The following is a 22,670-nucleotide window of genomic DNA, read 5'->3' as shown; positions in this document are numbered from 1 at the left end:
AAGTTAAACCTCCGGTGGGTATTAATAGGTTGGCTTTGGGAGTGCGGCTGTGTGTGTGTGGGAGGGGGAGGATTGTCCAACTTGTGGAACTTGCCCCCGTAGCCAAATGCCTCCGCTAATGAGAGAGAGGGAGGGAGGGGGACTGCCTCTACAACTGCGGATCGCCTTTCTCTAAACCGGTTCGCGTATTCGGCGTCCGCGTTCGGTGTCCCGCGTCTCTCGAGAGAAACGGCCGCCGAAGTCATCTCGCGACCACAGATGAGCTCACGGGGCTATGTATGGGGGGGGGGGGAGAGGCGTTCGTCTTTAAAAGCCTCTCGCTCTGTAACGCACGGCTTTGCTCGTCGGCTGGGTCGGTTTTCGTGGTCGCGCGAGCTGCGCTTACGTAGCCGACCGTGCAAATCGGCCAGGCCGCTTCTGAAAAAGGAGCCTTATGGCTCAGGAGGGCCTATACCTGGTAATATATATTTTAAAAAATTGTTTACGAACGAAAACAAATCAACGCAGCGAAGCAAAATGCCACAGCGCGAGCGAACACATTGTCCTGCGGATGGAGCTGGTAGGAACGTTGGGTTGCTCGGTCAATGGCCTGCAGGGTCAACGGCGGCGTGGTGTATTCCGCAAATATGCCCGACTGTGAGGGCGGGCACAAGCCGGCGTGAGTAGGTTAAACGTTGAGTTTTATAAGGGCACCACGGGGTGACCAGCCCCTCCCCACTCAGCCCCACCCTCCACCCAGCCCCACCCTCCCCACCCAGCCCCTCCCCACACTCCCCTCCCCACCCAGCCCCTCCCCACCCTCCCCACCAAGCCCCTCCCCACCCTCCCCACCCGGCCCCTCCCCTCTCTACCCAGCCCCACCCCTCCCATTTTTGGATGCACGACGGACGGACGGACACAATAATCCCCTGTGGGCTGGTGGCACCAGGTGGTTCCTACCAGTATAAACATTTTTTTTACTTGAGTGCCCAACGTTGGGACCCCGACAAACCCACCGTTCTGTGTATTCCCCGCACCCCTTCGCCCGCTGCGTCTCAACCCCGTCAGTGCCGAGACACGGCGCTGGACTACTACGCCGCCGGGGGAACCAGCGGAGCGGCGCTGGCGATCGGCGGCCTCCCGCGGGGGGACGCGGGCGGGCAGCTCTACCCGGGCGCCAGCGCGCTCTACCCTCCGCCGCGACCCAGCGCGCCGCCTCTGCACGCGTCCCACGCGCGCGCCCCTTCGTTCGAGAAACCCGTGTCCTACGCACCGTAGCGGCGGCTCTCGCGAGGACGAAGCGCGCACCCGGATCGTTTGAACGCCCACCCGCACCCGCCCGCCCGCGTATTTGTACCCGAATTTCTGCCGTCGGTCGTGGAGACTGTTTTTCGCCGCTCGGCCGCTCGGCGTTTTGGCGCCGGCGCTCGACAGCTGTGGGTTTTAATGAACGATAAATGTAGAAATGGAAGAGCGCTGTCTGTTTTGCACGCACGTGCGTTGAGTGTAACGAGGGCAACGATGACTCTGATAAAGACTGAACCATTACAAACGAAACTTTGGCGTGAAATCGTGTTGCTATTGATGGATTGTGAAGCGAATGTGGGCCGCGCGCGGGGACTGGGAATGCTTCGAGAATGATGGAACGACAGTCCGTGGACAAGACTTGGGGATGGGAATGGCTGTCCAAAGGAGAGAAGATGCCAAAGAGGGGGGGGGGGGCGGTCGCCCCACGGATGGAGCGAGGCCGTGGCATCGCAAGAGCCAGAGGTGACGACGACGGCCACGTGAGTTTGGCCTTCATCCAGCAGTGGACTGACCATGCCGCTACGTTTAGCTAATGGGGGCTAAATCGTACTGCAAACGAGCCGGTGGCAACAAACGAATTGATCGACGAATCGTATCGTGGCTTCGAGTCTTGGCCATTAATCGGATCCCCGGTTTTTGTTTGGGGGGAGGGTAAGCATGACGTGTCCGATGACCTCGTCTTCGTGGTTAGTAGCTGCACACTGCACGGAAGTTCACAGTGGGATTCCCATTGCAAGTCCTCTGGGCGAGAATTTTTCTCAATTTTCCTGAAAAGTCACCGATTCGATTTTTTTCCCTTTTAAAACCACAGGTTTCGTTTTGTTCGTTTCTCAATCCGCTTGTCCTGGTGAGGGTCGCGACGGCCGCGTGTTGAGTCGTGGCGGTCCCACACCTCCCTTTCCCTGGCGACAGACATCAGCTCTACATTGCCTACACTACACTATATACTACACTATACACTACACTATACACTACTACACGATTATACACTACTACACTATACACTACTACACTACACTATACACTACTACACGATTATACACTACTACACTATACACTACACTATACACTACACTATACACAGACTCTAGCTCTACATTACTATACACTACACTATACACTAGTACATTATAAACTACTACACTATACACTACTACACTTTACACGACTACACTACTATACACTACTACACTATACACTACTACACTATACACTACTATATACTACTACACTATACACTAGTACATTATACACTACTACACTATACACTACTACACTATACACTACTACACTATACACTACACTGCTACACTACTATACACTACTACAGTGTACACTACTACACTATACACTACTACACTATACACACTACACTACTATACACTACTGCACTATACAATACACTACTGCACTATACACTATACACTACTACACTATACACACTACACTACTATACACTACTGCACTATACAATACACTACTGCACTATACACTACTACACTATACACTACTACACTATACACACTACACTACTATACACTACTGCACTATACAATACACTACTGCACTATACACTACTACACTATACACTACTGCACTATACACTACTACACTACTACAGTATACACTACACTATACACTACTACACTATACACTACTACAGTATACACACTACACTACTATACACTACTGCACTATACAATACACTACTGCACTATACACTACTACACTATACACTACTGCACTATACACTACTGCACTATACACTACTACACTATACACTACTGCACTATACACACTACACTATACACTACTACACTATACACTACACAATACAATATACACTATACACTACACTATAGACTACTACACACAGATTCTAGCTCTTCCTGGGTAATCACCAGGCGTGTCCAGGCCAATCGAGCGACATCGTCCCACTGCCACCAGCAGCAGCAGCAGCGTGGTCCTGGGCCGGCCCCGGGGTCTTCGCCAGAGGTCGCAAATGGGTTTTGATTCCTTACCCGTTCCTTACCCGTACCCGGCCGGGTACGGGTACCCGTACCCTACCCGAAATGAGTGACAAACGGTTACTCACCAGAGACTCACGTCCTACCCGTACCAGTACCCGGCCGCACCAGGGTCGCAAACGGCTACCCGTACCCGTACCTGGTCGGGTACAGGTAGCCGGGTATCGGATAGGCTACGGGTATCGGTTACCCGGTTGCGACCTCTGGTCTTCGCCCAGTGGGACAGTTGCTGCTGCTGCTGCTGCCCGGTAGAGTCCCAGGAGGAGTCTACCGGGGGGGGGAGGGGGAGCATCCTTACCGAGTGCCCGAGCCACCTCACCTGGCAACTGGCCACAGTTGTATTGACCATGGGTGGAAAAAAACCCGATTTTCCCAGCGGACAGGCATCGGGTTTTTTCTTAATACAATTAAACCCGATTTCGGGGAATTAAAACCTGGTTTAATGAATACGAAACTCTGATCCAAGGCTTAGGCTGCTTCCTCGTCGGTGCTGCTATCGTACTCGGGGGGGCCGTCGGGCACGGGGTAGTCGTAGAATGCGGCGGGCAGGTTGGTCTTGATGAACACGTGGAGCTTCTCCTCCACAATCGTGGGCGCCAGTGAGTTCCTTCGCTTGGAATGGATGAAGCCCATCGTTGAGAAGTTGGCGAAGTGCGGTTCTGCAATTAGAAACAATTAAACCGGATTTCTCCCAATCACAGATGATCGGGTTTAATATTAAAAGACAATTAAACCCGATTGTAAAAAAAATAACCCGACTGTGCCACCGTTGGTATTGACCATTCTTAATTTGTGTTGTATTTCTCGAGGGAATCAACCCAAGTCCGCCACCTGCTGTACAAGGTGGGAACTTCGTGGACAGGACGGCGCATCTTCTTGGTTCTTTCGGTAAAGTCACGTAGAAGGGAAATAATAAAATAATACAAATCAAACATAATAAAATAATTCTCACGACTTTTCGGCCACAACGCAAGCAGCCGTCCTCAGATGAAGAACAGGTCTGTCGGAAAGACAGCGTCTGAATGATTCACGAAAGCTTTAAATCGAAAAAGGACGGCGCAGTTAAACTTAAAACGTGCGGGTTTTTCGGAGCGGACGCAAAACAATGATGCAACTTGTGTTTTTGGGTTCGGACACATCGTATAAACGTTCTGGCCCACATGCGTGTCATTGACCCTCCACCACCCGACAAGGTCGTCTCGTTTACAAAGCTATCATTCGCTCGTGCCGACGTAATCACACGTGCCGACCGTCGTCACGTGGCATACAATCCGTGGATCTACTTTTTTAACTAATAATCTCCTTACCGTTGGGCTCACACTTTCGGCGACAGAAATCAGCATCGGCATGGGACGACGTTTCGCTCAAACTGCTCTTGAGTTTCATCGGGTCCGTCAACTCGAGAAGCTCACCGTTCCCCGAAGTCGGGTGGTGGAGGGTTAACGACAATAATGTTGGCGTAAAGCCACGTGGCCTCACCCAAAAAAACCGAGTGTGGATCAGTAGAGCACAGTCCCCACTTCCATCTTGCTCATTCCCTCCCCTATGTTTTGTTCGTTGTCCTTCCCCCGTACACACTCCGATTAGCACGGTTGGCTACGTACGGTGCGAAAGAAGTTCTACAATACATACCTGTGCGGTGCTGCGGTGTTTTCCGCGGCGGGGAAACAGCAGTGACCTACGCTCCGCTGTAGGAGTCATACCGTAGGAGTCATACCGTGATACCGGGGACTTGTGCAATTAAAGCTCAGACATTGCACATACGCAACAATGTACATACATCGTGGTCTGGCCATTCCTAACTCTTAGGTTTTTTTCGGAAAAGTCACGTAGGTAAAAAATAATAATACAATTTAATAATATTAAAAAAATAGAAATAATAATAGAAATAAAATAATATTTTACCTACGTGACTTTTCCGAAGAAAAAAAACCTAAATCCTTGCAGTCACGAAAGCTTCAAATCTAAAATCATTCCTAACTCCTCCTCTTGCCTGCCGGCTTGTGCCCGCCCTCAGTCGGGCGAAGAGGGGGGTCAAAAATCGTCCAAAATCGCGTGACGTCATTTATGGACGGCCCCTAACCGGTCTTTTTGAAAGAAGACACAAAACAATGTGTAAAGAGTGCATACGTACGTTGGTGCCTCTGTAAATAAAACACCCATCGGCGTTTCCAAAGGCGGTGCATTGTGGTCCTCTCGTCTTAGATCGCTATCAAAATCAAATTTGAACAGCAGCAACAGTCGACTTTGTCTGGCTGAATGATTGGAGAGCGATTATAATTTACATTTGAGGTGGTGGAGCCGGATAATTGTGTAACGTGAGTTGCGAAGTGATGCAGCGAAATACAAGTGGGCCTTGCCTCATCAGCGCATCATCACCAACGAAAATGACGCAAGTGACCTTCCCAAAACCAATCAATGTTATTTTCTCTCCACGTAAACATTTAATGTGGTTTCGTTCCTTAGCCTATGGCTCTTCGGACTAGAATTACATAGGATTTAACTCACTGGGCCGCTTTCAACATCGCGAACGACTGCTGCCATCTCTGTGTGATGTATGTACGTTGAGTTTCTTTCGCACCGTACGTAGTCAACCGTGCTAATTGGAGGTGCTGGTGTATGTTGAACTTTTTTTGCACCGTACGTAGCCAAACGTGATAATCAGAGGTGCTAGCTGCATTAGAAGTGTGGTGAATCACCGTCACACTCGGCAACACGTTTGCAGTGATATTATAAACTCACAAAAAATATAGCAAAACGTGCATAAAGAAACTTTATTACTCAAAAACACACAATACACTTTGAAAAGAAACACTGTCGCCAATTTTGTGCAATTAGTAATTAATTGCCTTATTCAGGGTAAAACAAGTTAATTTTCATTACTTTTCCTTCAACTGGCTGAACAGTTAAGGCTTACAAGCAAACACTGGTGTTGCATCTCTGCATATCACATTGCTACAAAGCGGAAAATAACATGCAAACTAAAAATGACACGTGTAAATACTTTTTTATACCAATAATAAAAAAAACCTATATATTTGATTAACTAACTGGCCTGGAAGACATTCGCAGGCTTGCACACACACACGTATCTCGTCTGCCGCTTACATATTAATGAATGGCTGGACACCGACCAGCCCCAACTCAACATCTGTGTTAAAGAGCTTCATAGCTCTTCAGATTCCTCCTGCAGTCGAAAGAAAGATTCCGATTATGAAATGAGATCTGTGTCGAAGTGGCTCTCGAGGTCCAAAATTGCCTTGCAACATCATTCAGCCAACATTGCCCCTACGTTCAGTGTGGCTGCAGGCAGCTACTTGCGACTAAGACCGTTCTTAATAGAGCGAATACGTATTCTTGGTTCTTTCGGTAAAGTCACGTAGACGGGAAATAATAAAAAACGATAAAATTCTCACGACGTTTTCTTTTTATTATTTCTCTTCTACGTGACTTTACCGAAAGAACCAATAATATGAATCCCTGCAGTCACGAAAGCTTTAAATCAAAATTTAGAGCGAGTACGATTGAGGAAAAAGCTTAATTAACTACTTGTTCACCAACAGGGCTTGCCAGGTGGTGTAAATAAATGCGAGGCTGCGAGTTGGCCAGGAGACACCAGTGTTGTGTCACCCCCCCTCGAATGCATGGTGGGTTTTCTCCAGGTTCTTCAGCTCTCCCCTACCTACAACACCACTCATTTGAGCAATTAGCCAAACATGTTAAATGTAGCAGGAGCACCAACTTTTTTGTTGCTAAAAAATTAAAGGCTGGTATAATGTATGGCAGTCTCAATTTGGTCACCAATGAGACAGAAAACAATGCACACGTTGTACTTTACTGAAATGTGGCTTCGCGTAAACCGTGTGCGTCAGATGACCAAGATGTAATGAACCGATCTTTACAAGCACAGAGCAACTTCCTTCGCGTTGAGCTCAGATAAACTATTGAATTGCAGTCGTTATGGAGGATCGTCGACGTTTAAACTGTGTCAAGGTGACGAGCACATTTTTTAAATTCATGTTATTCCCTTCACTTGAACGGTAAACGAGGTGCGAGTGTGGTTAAACAGAAACATTTTAAAAAAATATATAAATGCCACACCTTGCAGTTGTGTAGTGCAAATAATATATACCACAACACGATGTGAGATTACACAAGACTTAATAATTCTGTATATATGCTAAAAGGTGCCTCTCAAGAGAAGACAATGGGAATGGCAGCACGCTCTACACGTCGAGATGACAAATTCCCTGTGTGCCTTCTGTGTGCTCGTTCTGTGTGTTGTGTGCTCGTTGTGTGTGTTCTGTGTGCGTTGTGTACGTTCTGCACACGAGACCTGTGATGGTCACCAGCTCAAACTTGTGGCATTTTTTAATTCAACCAGCAGAAAAAACAGCTAGGCAACTGTATACCAGTTTCATCCATATTTGGACTCATAAGCACAGTATAGCCGTCACTGCACACTGCTGCCATTTGTGCATGCATTGAGTAACGTATGTTAATGAGCCCTCTCTTCCTAGACTATGGGGTCAGATTTGGCACAACCGAAGGTCGAACGACAAAACGACTCTTTTTCTCTAGCCGAAGAAGAAAAGTCAATCGACAGCAAGCAGAACCAAATCTTCATCCGTGGCCGACTTGTGCGATTTCCTTTTGGCTCCACGAAAACAAAGATCACTTCCTTGTTGACCCACACTTGGCCAGTTTATCCGCGGCCTCGTTCCCCTTGTGACCGCTGTGCCCCGGAACGTACATCCACGAGACTTCAATCCCCTCGTTCAGCTTGTCAAGCCTCTCAAAATCTTCCTTGTTCACCACCGGGCCCCCCTTGCTCAGCACCCAGCCCTTCTTCTTCCAGTTCTTCACCCACTTGGTGATGCCGTTGATGGTGAACTTGCTGTCCGTGTACAGCACAAGCTTCTCCAGCTTCATGCTGTGGGCCTGCTCCAATGCGCGACAGGCGGCGACGATCTCCGCCCTCTGATTGGTCTGCCTTCCGTGCAGCTTCTCGCTTAGATTCAGCGGGCTGTCGTCACCCCAGTAGACTCCGATCCCGGCGCAGGCCCCGTGTTTTCCGTTCATCGTGCAGCAGCCATCAGTGTACACGACGGGCAAGTCCCCCAAGAATTCCTGAGGCTTCAACTCGTTGGTGGCGACGACGACGGTGGTGGTGGGAGGAGGAGGCTGCGCCGGGATTGCTTTCATCCGTTTCGCCGGCTCCTCGTCCTCGTCGGAGCTGAGTTCTGCACGCCGCTTGCCACCGCTTTTGGCAGTTGCACTAGAGGCGGAGGCAGCGCGGCTGGTCGAAGCCTTGTTCGGCCCACTTCCCTTGGCTCCATCGCTGCTGCCACCCGGCTTCTTCGAGCCGCCCTCCTGCGGGGACTTGCGGCCGCCGTCAGAGGACTGCTCCTCAGAGTCTTTTCCGGACGACGGCGGTTTCTTTACGTCAGGCCCCACGAAGTTCCAGGCCTCTTCCTCGGTCGGGAACTTCTTGAAGGCAGGGCCGCGGAATTCGGTGACCTTGTGCGAGGCATTCCTCCCACGTGAGGTACACCCCTGGCTGCCTGCCCCTTCGGACCGCGTAGAAAGCCGGGCCCTTCTTCCCCATGGCTCACACTTGCCTTCCACACGCGCTGGCACTGCCGCTGCGGTCCCGAATGTCACTTCCGATGCCGTTTACGTAATCTTATTGCCTCTTATTGCCGTTGCGGCTTAATTATCAGATGTTGTACACTCTTTATAACTCCCAACGACAACGGATTATTCGCTATAGCGTTGCGAGTGATTGTCCAGTCCTTATTAGTGTTATGGTTTGCTTGTTGGACCGGGAGTCACCTCTTGTTAAATCTGTAAAAAGAGCAGATGCACGGTAGATGTTTATTATCATTACTACGAATGACGAATGGAACAGAAAACTAAGCCACAGACAACTTACTTGTGAAGATTGCCCCATGACGAGGACTATAATGCAATTAGGTTCCGTTATTATCGATTTTTGCACTTTTTCCTCCCAAATGTTATCCCAACTGTATTTTTAGGAAACAAAAGTGTCCCTAACACACAGTCAAGCAACCTACACGACCCACACAGCATGGGCAGGCCTTCATTCAGCAGCGGATTGAAACGGGCTGCAGGATGACCAAGCGCGCAGGTCGCCACGAAGTCCCAGAACAGAACCATGATGTCGGAATCATGCAAGGCGCATACCTTTGGGGAAGGGTCCAATGTCAACTTCACGAAAGGTGTGGAATCGAGCAGAAGCGCTGACCCAGATGTGGTGGCATGGGTAATGATGACCTCTTAACCTGGAAAATAGATACACACCCATAAGGAGACATGTGAATATACAGGCGGCGGTCCCTGCTTTTACGACACAATGGGCTCCTGGAAACCGTCGTATATTGGATCGTTATCAATCGGACCCTATTTTCCCACAGACACAATCTTACAAATGGGGGTTGCGTTCTTGAAAGCGGGCTAGAAATCAAATTTTTCACACAAAAGGCTCGACATTGGATTTAGTCATATATATATAAAGTATTAACCATTCTCTATGCTATAACGTGTGAGAAAAAAGTCCCCCAATTGCTATAAATTCATATGACAAAGGTCTTCAGTGTACATAATCAGAATCTTTATTTAGACTGGAGGAGGAATCCGATGAGCTATGCAGCTCTTTTTCACAGATGTCCGGCAGGGGCAAGTCAGAAAGTTACAACCAACAATTCGAAAGCCGATACGAGTGCAAAGTACAGAAAAGGTAATCAAGTCACTGAAATAAAAATTACAGAATACGTAAGTACATACATTTCTGACGATTTTGCAACACTAAATGCAAGCTTGGGCAAGGCAGTAAAGCAGCAATACAGATCACGCCAAGACAACTCACAATCCCTCAATAAAATTGTACATTAATATTTAACGATCGATACATGGGTAAAGTTACAAATCACATTCAGAAATGTGGTTGTACGTAGTACTAATCTTATGCTTAAGATATTTTTTGAAGGAAGATTTACGATATTCAAGGAGGAAACAAGGTTGCACCAAAACATTGGTGCTGCCATGGCTAGGGCTTTGTCACCTATTCCAAGTTCAAAATTGTTTAAATATAACAACAGATTTGGACACACCTTGTGGAACACCTTTTGTTATTTTAATATTTGTGGACGAGATGTTATCACCAAGTACCTTGTGAAAACGGTCTAAGAGGCAGCTTTTAAACCATTTTATTGCACTGTATCCAGATTTATTTGTTATTTTGCTATTTGGTGGTCTACAGCAATACATCAGAGGAAAATTGTGGTTATCTGGAGAAGAAATTATAAGCGCGATACATTCAAAGGTGCCCGGGTCAGATACAGTAGTGAGTTGTATGCAAGGTAGGTCAGTTTCACGTATACTGCCACACCTCCTCCTCTTACATCCTTCAAGTCCTATTTGGCTCGGATTTATATGCGAGGCAAGCCATGTTCCAGACAAACAAAAGATGTCCGGGCAAAGATTATTAATTAAAATTGAATTGTTCAAATTTAGCTACAAGGCCTCTAATATTCCCATTGACAATGCCAAAACACCCTCTGTTTTTAACATATATCGAGTTAAAAGTGAGTAATGGAGAAGATGTGGCGGTAATGGAAACATAATTGATTTCAACACCGGACCGAATCAACAATATGAATATTAATAGTTTTACAATATATTTTGGAATAGAGTGCTGCCCTAAATGGTGTTTTCTGACATGCTAAGGCACGTGCTTCTCAAACAATATCATAACATTGCAGAATATTGTACACTGGAGGAAAAGAATGAACAGAATATTGGAGGTCCCACTGTTTTACAAAGTAAAGGGGCATGTTGTGTGTGATGGACGAGGTGAGAGTGACGGTGAGTTTGATGATTTGAGCAACAATGGGCTAAAAACAGAGACCAGAGTTAGCGAGTGGGAAATTAGCAGCAGCAGCAGTCCGTTCTACCGGTTCCAGACAACCCAGTGGCAGCACAAACACCAGCCAGGGGAGGAGGCTCTCTCTCAAGCAGGAGCCCATCCTTAAGGCCATGGCCACAGCTCTATGTCTTCATAGAGTGAACTCCCAGAGTAGTAGCTGAGGCAACAGAGCAGCTGTGGCAGTCAGCTCACCGGAGTTGGTGGTGGTGGCGACGGCGTGCGCGGCACTGGAGACGCACGGCACAGGGAATCAGCTCCATGCTCTTCACGGGGTGTTCTCCATGGACGGGGAGGTGGCCCCGCTGGTGGAACTCAGCTCCCTGGCCAAGCAGCACGGAGCGTCGCTCTTCGTCGACGAGTGCCGCGCCGCGAGCGTTGTCGGCGGTGCCGAGGGACGGTGCCGAGGGACGGTGCCCGGATCCGCGTGCGGCTCGCCGCTGCCCACCTCCAGCGCCGCATGCCGGCCTTCGTGTCCGCAGGGCGCACGCACTGGGTCCTCCTCGCCTTGGTTGAGAGTCCGTGGGGGAGTCGCTGATGCGGAATGGTGAGTGTGACTCGGGAAACCGAGGGGGGAGCCCACAGCTGACATGCACGCATTGGCACTGCCTGCCTCGCAACTCCAGAGCTCTTGGGCCAGTTTTGCGTGGTTTTGTAAGCTTGCCAATCTCGTGATGAAGGGCAGCAGCCCTGCGTGCTTCTTCAAAGGCCACTGGTGTTAGCGGTGGCCATGAGCAGAAATCACGTAGAGAGCAGTGCATTGACCAGTGTGAAGTATGGCTAATCAGCCAGCAGTGGATTTATCATGGCTGCTGCTGATGTATGAAGTGAGGGCTTGGGGAGGCCTTCATCCAGCAGTGGACAGACACTGGCTGATGATGCTGATGGTGCTTTAGAGGGGAGAGATGAGTGGAGTCTTCATCCAGCAATGATAGACCATGGCTGATGAAGCTGAATTAGTGGGGGGGGGGGGGGGAAGGCTACGTGAGGCCTTCATTCAGCAGGAGATTGACAAGAGGCCGTGTTGGAAAAAGATGGGATTTAAAAAGACTATAATTACAAGTTCTAGAGAGCAAAGGAGTAAACCCTTTACCCCGCCAATTGTCTCCGCACTTCACGAGGGCAGGAGGCAACACAGCCCGACAAGGAATCCAAGTGAGCCCGAGGATGAGCCATGCCGACCAGGCCCCACCACAATGAACCTCTTGTAAGCGCTTAACGCTCGACAGCTTTAGTTGTCTAATTGACTCCGCAGTCTAATTAAGAGGTAATCAACACCTACGGACCAGAGGGTTTTAAACAGAATTTACAATAAATCTTGATGAAACAAGTGAGGATGAGGTGGGGGGGGGTGACTTGACCTTTTGAAAAAAAAATGTAAGATTCACTGTAGGAAGGATGGTAAAGGAAAACCTTCTGGTTCATCAGTCATCATTGGGGTGGAATTCTGCTAGTGGGCTCTTCGGAAGTACAATTCGTAGTGCTACAGGCTTTTTTAAGAACAAGTCCAATGATGTCTGAACATCAGCCTTCTTTTGCTCCCTGTAGATCTCCCTGTAACAAGTATAACCACTCCTGATGATTTCGCTGGCTTTAGAGCTCCTTTCAAAGTTTGGATCATTTTTCTCAAGCAAGGCCATTCCCGTTTCAAAATGTTTGAAGGCTTCACTCAAGACTTTTGCTGACAACGATGGGTGAGGAGGAGTCTCTTGTGTTTGCGTCTCTTCTTCAAGTCTTTGTTGTTCTAGCAGCAGAAGGTCTTCATTGCTGAGCTCTTGTGAATGAGATGCCAGCAGCTCACCAACATCTTCTGGTGCCACTTCTAGCTGCAGTTGACCAGCCATCTCAACAACATTTTCGGTCACCTCTTCCACTGTGTCGGTGAACCCTTGAAAATTAGAGACAAATTCTGGACACAGTTTCCTCCAAACTCCATTGAGGTTAGATTGTTTCATCTCTCTCCACGATGCACCAATGTTTTTTACGGCATCCAAAATATTGAAGCCCTTCCAAAATTCCGTCAGCGTCGGTCCACCTTCCTTATCTGTTGCACTGATGGCCTGAGCAAAGGTTCGCCTGAGGTAGTAAGCCTTAAATGATGACATGACACCCTGGTCCATAGGCTGGAGCAATGCGGTGGTGTTAGGAGTCAAGAAAACGACCTTGATGTTTGGGTCAAAGTCTTCAACGGACACAGGATGGCAGGGAGCATTGTCTAAAACCAAAATTGCCTTAAATGCAAGGTTGTTAGTCCGGCAATATTCTTTGACAGCAGGCACAAAATAAACACGAAACCACTCCTCAAAAATTGCACCAGTAACCTGAGCTTTGGGATTTGATTTCCAGATGACTGGAAGAGTATTCTTGGTATAGCCCTTGAGTGCTCTTGGGTTTTCGGCATGATACACCAGCAAAGGTTTCAATTTGAAGTCCCCAGCTGCATTTGATCCAAGCAGAAGTGTAAGCCTGTCCTTTTCAGATTTAAATCCAGGCATCGGATTTTCCTCCTTGGCAATATAAGTTCTGGAAGGCATTTTCTTCCAGAAAAGACCTGTTTCGTCCACATTAAATACTTGCCTGGCACAGTACCTGCCCTCCTCAATAATTTCAGCCAATGTTCTTGAAAAATCATTGACCGTTGCCGCATCTGCACTTTTAGCTTCACCTTTAACCCTCATTTCATGAAATTTGAACCTTGATTTAAATCTATTAAACCAACCTTTACTGGCCTGGAAGGTTTCTGATTGGGAGCCCTCACCACGCCTCGCCTTAAGGTGCTCAAACAAACTCCTTGCCTTAGCCTGAATTATTGCAAGACTCACGGGGACATGGTGGCGAGTTTGATCGTTGAGCCACACTATCAAATGCTTTTCCATTTCTGCAATAAGGCCAGCACGTTGGCGAATGTATGCAGCCTGCATAGGCGCCTGGCCCTTCACCTCTTCCAATATTCTGGTCTTATCCTTCAAAATAGTCACCACAGTAGTACGAGGTAGTTCCAACTTTCGAGCGATTTCGGTATTTGATTCGCCATTGTCTGCCAATTTAATTATTTTGTATTTAATTTCCAAAGTCACCGACTTTCTGCTACGCTTCACGGTCGAAACATCACTTGCCGATGTGTTTTTCCTTTTATCAGCCATATTTAACGGGGGGTTTAATGGGTAAAAACTACAATTTCACATTCATGTGGTCAAGCCGGACAAACGCGTCAGGAGCGGCGGAGTGTAATCGCTGTAATGTCTCCTCGGTGTTTGTGGATCGGGCATGACACTGTCGTTGCTGCTCTGCATCTACATCAGCCATACGAAAGAAGAAGAAGCAGAATAGGTAAAAAATCTACAACTAAAATAAACACTCGAAAATAACGAAAGCTCCCTGCAAAGTCACGTCTTAAACCAGACTGACTGTTCAAATGTTTTCGATCATGGTCGGAAAAGGAGTCGTTCACTGATCCATTGGTGCCGTTATATTGATTTTTCTTCAGACCGACTGTTGTGATGTGTTCAGTCATGTCAGAATATGCGTCGTAAATTGATCTATGGGTGGCATTATCTTTATTTATTCAGACTGACTGTTCAGTCGTGTCAGAAGATGTGTCGTAAATTGATCTATGGGTGGCATTATCTTTATTTATTCAGACTGACTGTTCAGTCGTGTGAGAAGATGCGTCGTAAATTGATCTATGGGTGGCATTATCTTTATTTATTCAGACTGACTGTTCAGTCATGTCGGAAGATGCGTCGTAAATTGATCTATGGGTGGCATTATCTTTATTTATTCAAACTGACTGTTCAGTCGTGTCGGAAGATGCGTCGTAAATTGATCTATGGGTGGCATTATCTTTATTTATTCAGACTGTTCAGTCGTGTCGGAAGATGCGTCGTAAATTGATCTATGGGTGGCATTATCTTTATTCAGACTGACTGTTCAGTCGTGTGGGAAGATGCGTCGTAAATTGATCTTTCGAACGGATTTTTTGCGTTTAGTTTGTGGTCCTTCCCCTGCACCTCCGATTTCACGGATGGCCACGTACGGTGCGAAAGAAATTCAACATGCGTACAGTATAATCAGCGTAAATGTGCATCGTAGTAAATCTGACAGCTCTTGTAGCGTATCACAATCCTGTACTGTACTCAATTTATCCTACTCAACGTCAGTGCGATTCGTCAATAACAGTGGCCTTAACAGGTAAAACACATATAAAAGGTGACGGTTCGGGCTATGGTCCTTTATGTGCTATGAAGCACATTTATGCGACGTTTCGGGCAATGGACCTTCTCTGTGCTGTGAAGGGCCTTTGCCACTAAAACTTCGCCTCACAATGTATATATTTTTTCCCAGGGCACCCTTGCTAACGAATATGTTGACAGACTGAGACGAGATTACTGGCGGCGCAAGGTGAACACTTTAGCACGACGTTTTTAATGTCGCTATAGCAACGCACAAATAAAATAAAATGTTAAAAAAGTCTCGCCTAGCAGGCTTCGTCGTCACCTCCAGCTAGGCCGCACATTCGAAAACGTTCAAACACAGAAAAAAGTGAAACGACATTTGCTTGTTTTTAAAAAAAATGACCAATAAAAAAAACACGTCTTGCGGCTAATTCGTGTAAAATGTTCACGCTTAGACTTAATTTCGTTGCAGCAGCAACAACAAAAATCACATCGCGACACGAACCTGGAGAGAGGCGAGCGCCAGACTGCAGAGAGAGGAGGGGAGGGGCTTCGTGTAGACCCGAGCAATCGATAGCAGCAGGAGACAAATCAAGGATCAATGAAAGCTTCAAATGAAGATTAAAGAGAAATCAAAATTAAATTTGGAGCTTTCGTGACTGCAGGAATTATTATTTGGTTCTTTCGGTAAAGTCACGTATAAAGATAAAATAATAAATTAAATTAAATACTAGCGTACGACGTTTCGTAAATTAAATACTAGCATACGACGTTTCGTATGCTAGTATTTAATTTATGATTTTATCTTTATATACGTGACTTTACCGAAAGAACCAAAGAATAAATCAAAATGTATTTGGTAGCAAACTCTTCTTCTCTTTTTAAAAGACGGTGTTCTGCTCGCTCTCTCTCTCAAGGCACGGGCGTGTTTTTGTTGACACGTGTTCAGTTTTTGTTTATTACAATTAGCATTCGTGGCACCACAGTAATTCTGAGAACGCGCACACAAAATTATCAAATTGTTATTCTTTATTAGACGAACCCACGTTGGTGTTTTTAAAGTGCACGCCTCAAACTCTCATTGCTATCCACCTGGATTATGTTCTGCCTCCGTGTATGTGCTACGTAGAAGGGCCGTTGCACGAAACGTCACTCATTGTAACATTTTGTGTTTGTTAATTACTTTGAAAGAATGCTCAAATGGTTCTTGATTAACGCACACCTGTCAACCCCTTTATATTAGTGCCCTTGCTTATCACAAACCAATTCAGACCTTAGTGGTCACCACGTGCGCTTAAGAATCTCAACGTGCATCCTGCAAAGTCCCATCACAAGGGAGAAACGCCAAACAAATAGACGCAACAATTATTATTTTTTCGCCCGCATTAAAACGACTGTATGAACCTAAAAAAACTACATTTCCCTGTACAAAAATACGAAGCTAAACCGTACCACGTGTTGATTTCTGTTCAATCATCCATCGCGTCGCTCTTATCCATTGCAATGCCTCGCGCGTGCGCGTGGCAAAACGGGTCGCCCCCCCCCCACACTGCAGGCCACGCCCCCTCGTTGAATGCGCGATGCCAGCTGAGAGGTTTTTTTTCCCTTCAGATGACACCTCATGCATGGCACGGTGCCAGCTGAGAGGTTTTTTTCCCTTCAGATGACACCTCATGCATGGCACGGTGCCAGCTGAGAGGTTTTTTTCCCTTTAGATGACACCTCATGCATGGCACGGTGCCAGCTGAGAGGTTTTTTTCCCTTCAGATGACACCTCATGCATGGCACGGTGCCAGCTGAGAGGTTTTTTTTCCCTTCAGATGACACCTCATGCATGGCACGGTGTCAGCTGAGAGGTTTTTTTCCCTTCAGATGACACCTCATGCATGGCACGGTGCCAGCTGAGAGGTTTTTTTCCCTTCAGATGACACCTCATGCATGGCACGGTGCCAGCTGAGAGGTTTTTTTTTTCCCTTTAGATGACACCTCATGCATGGCACGGTGCCAGCTGAGAGGTTTTTTTCCCTTCAGATGACACCTCATGCATGGCACGGTGCCAGCTGAGAGGTTTTTTTCCCTTCAGATGACACCTCATGCATGGCACGGTGCCAGCTGAGAGGTTTTTTTTCCCTTCAGATGACACCTCACGCATGGCACGGTGCCAGCTGAGAGACAACTTAATTTGGAGCTTTCGTGACTGCAGGAATTACTCTTTGGTTCTTTCGGTAAAGTCACGTAGAAAAATAAAATAATAAATTAAATACTAGCATACGACGTTTCGATTGCAACACAAGCAATCATCATCAGGTATAAATGAAATAGAAACACAAATCTAGTATACTTAGAAATGTAATGTAATACAACAGAGAGTCGGATAACATAACAGTCAACACCCTACCTGGTTGATTACGTTCTTCCTGAGAATGCTAAATTTGAGAGAGAGATAAAACACAGAACCAGAGACATATAGACAGACATATAAGTTTAAATAGATATCACAGAGATACATAGAGAGAGACGTACATAGGTTTTTTGACCGTTTGGTCACCTTACGTCCAATGCCGACCCTTTAACTTTATCACGAACCAATTCACACCTTAGTGGCCACCCCGTGCCACTTATAAATCCTACAAAGTCCCATCACACAGGAGAAACACAAACAAAGATACATGTTTTTGCCCGCATTAAAACGCCTGTACAGGGAAATTGACAACTCAAATTGACAACTCAATTTCCCTGTACAAGATTAGGGGCTGAACAGTGATGGGTTGACTGGTTTGCGTCACCCATCCTGGAATTTCAGCCAGATGCCCCCAGAACGCTGCTGCGAAATGTGAAGACATCTCCTCGTTTCGAGACCCATACGTCACCCACCATCAACCTCCCCCTGCCTTTGACATTCCTCAGAATTAGTATCAACACTGCGGGAGGAATCCAATGAGCTGTAAAGCTCTTTTGTTCACGGATGTCCAGTAGGGGGCGTGTGTCAGAAAGTTACAACAGCAATGAATATATTTTTAAAAGACGATAGGAAAAAAAGGCAAGCATATCTCGATAATTTTTATTTTACTTTTTTTTTATTTTACTAGGTAAAGCCCACTGAGCTAACACATTCCTGCTGCGGAGGGAGCTGGTAGGAACGTTGGGTTGCTCGGTCAATGGCCAGGATCAACGGCGGCGTGGTGTATTCCGCAAATATGGCCGATTATGAGGGCGGGCACAAGCCGGCGTGAGTAGGTTAAACGTTGAGTTTTATAAGGGCACCACGGGGTGACCAGCCCCTCCCCACCCAGCCCCACCCTCCCCACCCAGCCCCACCCTCCCCACCCAGCCCCTCCCCACCTTCCCCACCCAGCCCCTCCCCACCCTGCCCCACCCCTCCCAGCCACACCCTCCCCACCCAGCCCCTCCCCACCTTCCCCACCCAGCCCCTCCCCACCCTGCCCCACCCCTCCCAGCCACACCCTCCCCACCCAGCCCCTCCCCACCCTTATTGGCATTGTTTGAAATGTACTTCTTTATATTTGTGCAAATAAATTGTCGGCTTGATTCCTTGCTAGTCTGATCGATGGCTTTGGACGTCCGAAAGAAACGTTTCATCAAAGTACGTTACTGCAATGGAACACTCGGTTTGCCCTACCGCAATGATATGCACCATTTGAGCCTCGCATTGGCGAATTCAATGACGTTGAAGGGTCTGGAAATTATTCCATCTCTGGCCAATAACAACCAGCTTCCGCTCCAAGTTAATTCGCATCGGGACAGCCCCCTGCCCCAACCTCCCCTACCCAGTGCCCGACACTGCCCCCACCTAATCTGAGCCACAGAGATCGTCACTTAACCGCACAGCACACGCAGCATATGACAGGAATTTATTCGAAATGAACTAATCACTCCGGAAAGCCCCCAATACTTGTCCTGATCCGACACACGTTCTGTTGCAAGCAAACACACATACACACGCACTGAAATGTCAAAACTGCGCCGTTAAATTCTCACGTCCGATGGTCTAGTTTGAATAAAGCTGCGATTAAAGGATTAGATGTCTCAACACCACAGAGCTCTAGTGGCTGTCGATTTTCACCCCGCTTGCGGAGATGCTCCACGGCCGTGGCACCAAAGTCTCTCTCTCTCTCTCTGCACATGTGTTCCTATGATCACTGTTTCATTGCTTTCATGGCTTTATTTTGGTGATTTCGAAAAGTGTATTGGTTTAGCCGTGTTTGTTTGTTGTAGTACAGAGTTAGACTGATGGCCTTAATCTAAGTTGTCTTGTGGTTGTTGTTGGTTCATCTTCTTGGTTCTTTCGGTAAAGTCACGTAGAAGGGAAGTAACCTGGTCTTCACCTGAGGACGGCTGCTTGCGTTGTGGCCGAAACGTCGTGAGAATTATTTTATTATGTTTTATTTTTATTATTTTATTACTTCTCTTCTACGTGACTTTACCGAAAGAACCAAGAAGATGAATCCCTGCAGTCATGAAAGCTTTAAATCGAAAAAAAATTGTTGTTGTTGTTGTTTGACTTGCATCTCACTGGAATACATACTTCACCTGGAATTGGCAACACGTGGCCACAAGGAGTGGTGGCTAGGTGGGTCAAGACTCACGAGATGATGAGTGGCAGCCGAGCGAGCGGACGTGCTCGGGAGCACGCCTATCGCGGAGATGGAGCGATCAAAATGCTCTCACGTGCGGCAACATTGTATGAAGGTTGGTCCGGTTGCAGGACAAATGAGAGATGCCGATGGCTGGAGGAAGCCTTCATCCAGCAGTGGTTAGAGCATGGCTGCTGCTGCTACTGCTGAAGATCGTGGTTGTGCAGAATTTCACCGTGAAGGCAGAAAAACGGCTCGTTCTGAACAAAGCATCTTGACGCACATTTTCGTTGTCAAACGATGAATCGTATCGCGCTCTCACTCGGTGATAACAGAGCGTTGTGCGTGTGGAAAGAGTGGCACATATTCAGATGGGGAGCGGCAGTGTAGCAGTTAGCTCACTGCGAACCCGGCGACCCGAGTTCGATTCCTGCTCACGGCCACCTACACCAGTGAAGAGGATCTCAACCCGGCCCTGGGCCTCCTCTACGTCGACTCAGCCTAAAAGGAGTACCCGGTGCGATGTGTAAATGCCGCCACTGGGGAGACAAAGGCGGTCGAGCGTGGTGCTGGTCACACATCCCCTTGTGTGCCGTGCCAGCCTTCAGGCAAGGCCTACTGAGCTATATAGGTATTTTTAGAAGCGATCTGGCCACAAATGATAGCTCAACGAAGTGGCTTACCACGTGGACATTTATAGCAGCCAAATCCTCTAAACGCGCGTTTATAAATGTGGTGGGATGAGCCGGAGAAAAATCCACGCAACCATGGGGGAGAGAGAGACACGCAAACTCCAAATACAGGCGTCGTCAGGGTCGGGATCAAACCCACGACTCGCGGCACCCTGAGAGGTAATTCACATCTCGCCACCGTGCCGCCGTTAGGGGTCGTCCATAAATGACGTCACGTACCTAGGGGGGGAGGGGGTCAGACAATTGTGACGATGTGTGACGAGGGGGGTGGGGGGGTTTGAGAAATGTGACGTCACATCAAAATGCGCAACTTTAAATAAATATAGACAACACGTTCTGCTTAATTAAATAGACTTTTTAATAAATGTTTTCTCCTACAACATCAGAGTGCAGCGCCACAGTAAATACGCACTACAATGACAATGATTTCAAGCGATTTGAAACATGTTTTATATTTGGGGGGGGGGGGGGGCAGAGCTTTGTGACGTCATATTTGAGGGGGGGTCTGACTTTTTGTGACGCCGTGTGACGAAGGGGGGGAGGGTCAACAATCGTCCAACGTCATTTAGGACGGCCCCTTATACGTTCCGTGTTGTGTCAAATAACGCGAACCACGCTGCCATCATCGTGATGAAGTGACCGGCTAAGTCACGCGCACTTTGAGCTGGGTGGCTCACGGTGCTAATTCCCGTGCCAGCTGGGGCAACGCTTCTAAATTAATGGAGGTCAAGCCCATTAGGTGCCGCGGTGGGGAGATGTCAACTACCTCGCCTGGTATGCTGGAGGTCGTGGCTTTGATCCCGACCCCGACGCCTGCTGCTGTATATTTGGAGTTTGCGTGTCTCTCTCTCATCATCATCACGGTGGCTAGGAGATGTTAACTACCTCGCCTGGTATACAGGAGGTCGTGGGTTTGATCCCGACCCCGACCCCGACGCCTGCTGTATATTTGGAGTTTGCGTGTCTCTCTCGTGGTCGCGTGGATTTTTCTCCGGGTCCTCTGGTTTTCCCCTCCACATTTAGAATGAACACGCGTTCAGAGTATTTGGCTGCGATACATTTCCACGTGAAAAGCCACTTCGTTGAGCTATCATTTGCGGCCAGGTCGCTTCTGAAACAGAGCGATAGAGCTCAGTGGGACTTACCTTGCAACATGAAAATAGTTTAGTAAATATTTTTTTAGTTTTAAGCAGCAGGAGGACAATAACACAACCGTACACGGGGTTTCATCCTCACTAGAAGTCATCGGTACTACAGCTGTACCATACCACTCTGCCTTGTGCCTTGGGGGCACTGCTAATTTAAACATAATTTTCTACCATTTCAGCCTGAGCACAGTATAATTGACGATAACGTGTGGCTTTTTAGTTGAGTCTTAGCCTGTGTATTTCATTATCTTTGTCCGGTTTAATAAATCAGTCAAGCAGTCAACTCTAAGCCATTAAATGTTCGAGATTTGAAGCTTTCGTGACTGCAAGGATTCATATTCTTAGGTTTTTTTCGGTAAAGTCACGTAGGTAAAAAATTTAAATTAATAAAAGTAAAATATCAAGTGATACAGCAATCGTGCTGTGACGGTTCCATCTGAAGACGGAAGCTTGTGTTGCCTCCGAAACGTCGTGATTTTTATTTTATTTTCATTTTACTTTTATTAATTTTAATTTTTTACCCACGTGACTTTACCGAAAAAAACTAAGAATATGAACCATTAAATGTTGGTCTGGGCATGCAATTCCTCCTCCACCCTCCACTATCATCGGCTCAACCAACATATGTTTCCCGACACATGAATCCAATAGCAAAGTGTCGTCCTCCTCGGTGTCCTGCAGTCTCCAACAAGGTGACTAAATTTCGATTTAAAGCTTTCGTGACTGCAGGGATTCATCTTATTGGTTCTTTCGGTAAAGTCACGTAGAAGTGAAGTAATAAAATAATAAAAATAAAACAAT

The 22,670-nt window shown here is 47.2% G+C and overlaps 1 protein-coding gene and 1 pseudogene across 3 annotated transcripts in view; one reads left to right on the top strand and one right to left on the bottom strand.

Moving 5' to 3' along the window:
- The window catches only part of LOC133357182 (transmembrane protein 255B-like), a 30,974-nt gene extending 29,465 nt beyond the window's left edge, over positions 1 to 1,509 (top strand). For all 3 annotated transcript variants that reach the window (XM_061575002.1, XM_061575003.1, XM_061575001.1), the window contains one exon: positions 1,048 to 1,509. In XM_061575002.1, coding sequence (XP_061430986.1) covers positions 1,048 to 1,257 — 210 coding nt within the window. In that variant the 3' untranslated portion in view covers positions 1,258 to 1,509. The remainder of the gene's footprint in view (positions 1 to 1,047) is intronic.
- A 4,560-nt stretch (positions 1,510 to 6,069) lies between these two features.
- Positions 6,070 to 16,916, bottom strand: LOC133357161 (ribonuclease H1-like; annotated as a pseudogene).
- Between the last annotated feature and the right edge of the window lie 5,754 nt (positions 16,917 to 22,670).

This window comes from Lethenteron reissneri, chromosome 57 (genome assembly GCF_015708825.2).
Source record: "Lethenteron reissneri isolate LAM-NWPU_2019-01 chromosome 57, ASM1570882v1, whole genome shotgun sequence".
Lineage (NCBI taxonomy): Eukaryota > Metazoa > Chordata > Hyperoartia > Petromyzontiformes > Petromyzontidae > Lethenteron > Lethenteron reissneri.
The sequence above is the reverse complement of the archived record's forward strand: the minus strand, read 5'-3'. Positions and strand labels throughout refer to the sequence as shown.